Source organism: Entelurus aequoreus, linkage group LG16 (genome assembly GCF_033978785.1).
Source record: "Entelurus aequoreus isolate RoL-2023_Sb linkage group LG16, RoL_Eaeq_v1.1, whole genome shotgun sequence".
Classification (NCBI taxonomy): Eukaryota; Metazoa; Chordata; class Actinopteri; order Syngnathiformes; family Syngnathidae; genus Entelurus; species Entelurus aequoreus.
Window position 1 is genome coordinate 10,188,493 of NC_084746.1, and position 3,292 is coordinate 10,191,784.

A 3,292-nucleotide genomic window follows, 5' to 3' on the forward strand; every position below is an offset into this window, starting at 1 on the left:
TAGATCACCTTGATTTGATCATTTGATAAATAGCTCACCTGCTACAAAAATGTGTTCACCCTTGGTCTACCATGTCTGACTTAAGTGCAGTCACCAATTACACTTTTATGATCATTACAATTAGTAATACTGTTTGTCATTTTATGGCGATTGATCACTAATACTTGTCATTATTACGTCCCTCCAAATATTGTTCAGTGACACACCTGAGAGCTGCGTGGCGATCAGCTGAGAGGATTATATTGATCAACTATATTTCTCAACTACATTCCTAAACTGCACCATGTTGCTCTCTCTGGAGCGGATTATCCTGCTTGGATTATGTTATAATTCCATGTTGTTATTACGTCATCGTCATCATGGAGGATGGAGGAGACACAAGATGGTTATGGAGGAGAACTATACATTTTGTCGGGAGGATGTGCTTGTCTACGTATTATTCATTCCAACGTCTTAACTCCCATTTTGGGGGGCGAAATACTCCCCAAGTGTACTTGCTGACCTGCGGGTGTTGTTGACGTTTCTCCGCCGCTGTCCCCCGTCGCGGCAGCCTGCTGGTCTGTGACGACACGTGACGGTCAAAGGAATACTTAAAACAACAACAAATACACAAAGAGTGGCGCGTACACACCTGTGTGCAGGCGCAGGCGCAGACCGAGGCAAGGGTCCTCCTCCATCCCGCCTTCTCCTCCCGCCTCCATGCCGGCTCCTCAGACGACGACCTCCATGGTGCCGATATTAAATAAGTTCCATGTGCGGAAAATATGAAGACTGGGTTTATTATGGGCGGCGAGAGAATCTGGCGCCGTGCGTCGTCTCACTGGCGACGTAGCACGCCGAGCGACGTCTCAGTCATGACGTCATCGCGGTGGTGACGTCAGAGGCAAGACAACCGGTGTGCTTTTTTGCACCGCACAGGAAAAAAATATGCATATTTAATTTGAGAATGTATTTTAAATCAAAGTGATGATTTTTTTTAAGTATATTTATGTAACGCTTTTATATACAATGCAGCTGAGATAGGCTCCAGCACCCCCTGCAACCCCAAAAGGGACAAGCGGTAGAAAATGGAAAAAAATATGCATATTTAATTTGAGAATGTATTTTAAATCAAAGTGATGTTTTTTTTTAAGTATATTTATGTAACGCTTTTATATACAATGCAGCTGAGATAGGCTCCAGCACCCCCTGCAACCCCAAAAGGGACAAGCGGTAGAAAATGGAAAAAAATATGCATATTTAATTTGAGAATGTATTTTAAATCAAAGTGATGATTTTTTTTTAAGTATATTTATGTAACGCTTTAATATACAATGCAGCTGAGATAGGCTCCAGCACCCCCCTGCAACCCCAAAAGGGACAAGCGGTAGAAAATGGATGGATGGATGGACTAGGGTTGTACGGTATATCGGTACTAGTATAGTACCCCAAAACTAATTAATCATATTCGGCGCTATACCGCCTGTAAAAAAGTACCAGTCGCCCACCACCACCGTCGTGACATTGCTGGTTTACGAGCAGAGGAGCATGTTTGGCAGCGCACACACACAGAGTACTTACAAGCAGACACAGCGTGTAGACAGAAAAAGGGAGAACGGACGCATGTTGGCGTAAAAAGTAAAGATAAAGGTGAGGTGCTTTAAGACATGGCGGCTAACATCCATCCATAGTGTTTTAGCTACTTCTATATCACATGGCGACAAATAAAGCAAGTTTCTTACAAGTATAGTTATCACTGGAGGACGAGGAATAGCTAAATATGCTTCACTACACACCGTAGCTCACCGGCGTCACAATGTAAACAAACGCCATGGGTGGATCTACACCTGACATCCACTGTAATGATACCAAGTACTAGAGTGTATCTGGTCGATATTACTGTGATTACATTGATATTTGTTATCATCACAAAATTCTTTAAATTCATATTATGTTTATAAAGTCAGTAAATACGTCCCTGGACACATGAGGACTTTGAATATGACCAATGTATGATCCTGTAACTACTTGGTATCGGATCGATACCTAAATGTGTGGTATCATCCAAAACGAATGTCAAGTATCAAAGAAGGGAAGAATAAGTGATTATTACATTTTAACAGAAGTGTAGATAGAACATGTTACAACAGAAAATAAGCAGATATTAACAGTAAATGAACAAGTGGATTAGTAATCCATTTTTTACAGTTTGTCCCTCATAATGTGTACAAAATAATAGGTGTATAAATGACACAATATGTTACTGCAGACTAATTAGGAGTCTTTGTTTACTTACTACTAAAAGACAAGTTGTCTAGTATGTTCACTATTTTATTTAAAGTTATGTAAGTTAAAGTAGCAATGATTGTCACACACACACTAGGTGTGGTGAAATTACCCTCTGCATTTGACCCATCACCCTTGATCAGCCCCCTGGGAGGTGAGGGGAGCAGTGAGCAGCAGCGGTGGCCGCGCCCGGGTAACATTTTGGTGATTTAACCCCCAAATCCAACCTTTGATGCTGAGTGCCAAGCAGGGAGGTAATGGCTCCCATTGTTAGTCTTTGGTATGACTTTGGTAAGGACTAAATTACAATAATAAACATATGTTTCATGTACACTAAGATTTTTTGTGGAAATAAAGACAATATTGACATTTGTTGTGGTCCCTTTATTTGGAAAAATATCTAAAAGTACTGAAAATATTGTTTGTTTACTTACTACTAAAAGACAAATTGTCTAGTATGTTCACTATTTTATTTAAGGACTAAATGACAATAATAAACATATGTTTTATGTACACTAACATTTGTTGTTACAATAAAGACAATAATGACATTTGTTGTGGTCCCCTTTATTTAGAAAAGTATTGAAAAGTATAGATTTTGGTACCGGTACCAAAATATTGGTATAGGGACAACCCTAATACACACTAAAAAATGCTGGGTTATTTTGATAACCCAATTTATGGGTTGTGAGTGTTGGGTTAAATTTTGAAGTTATTTTTATGAAGAGCAATCCATTTAAATGGTATTATTGTATCTCAATTTCTGGGTTTTCAAAGCTATGAACCATTGTTGGGTTGTTTTTCAATGAGTAACACATTTTTTGGGTAAAAGGCTTTTTTTTTAAATTAAAAATGTACTTTTTTCTTGAAGGGAATTTTATTAAGGATTAATCTCATTAAGATTATCTTTTGTACATGAACACATTGGAGCATGCTGTATAGAACTGCTATGAGCCCCTAGAAATGTTTGAAAGTGAAATATTTGATGTGGAGTATTGGACTCTTGAATAGTCAACATTTCATAACA

The 3,292-nt window shown here is 38.7% G+C and overlaps 1 protein-coding gene across 11 annotated transcripts in view; it reads right to left on the reverse strand.

The window, feature by feature from the left end:
* Nucleotides 1–837, reverse strand: part of LOC133631572 (phosphatidylinositol 4-phosphate 5-kinase type-1 gamma-like) — a 64,158-nt gene extending 63,321 nt beyond the window's left edge. For all 11 annotated transcript variants that reach the window (XR_009821489.1, XM_062023917.1, XM_062023915.1 and 8 more), the window contains exons 1-2: nucleotides 632–837; nucleotides 503–559 (exon numbers count right to left, since the gene is read on the reverse strand). Coding sequence is in view for 10 of the 11 variants with exons in the window: in XM_062023917.1 (XP_061879901.1) it covers nucleotides 503–559; nucleotides 632–701 (127 nt within the window). In the remaining variant the exon portion in view is untranslated. The remainder of the gene's footprint in view (nucleotides 1–502; nucleotides 560–631) is intronic.
* Nucleotides 838–3,292: the final 2,455 nt, after the last annotated feature.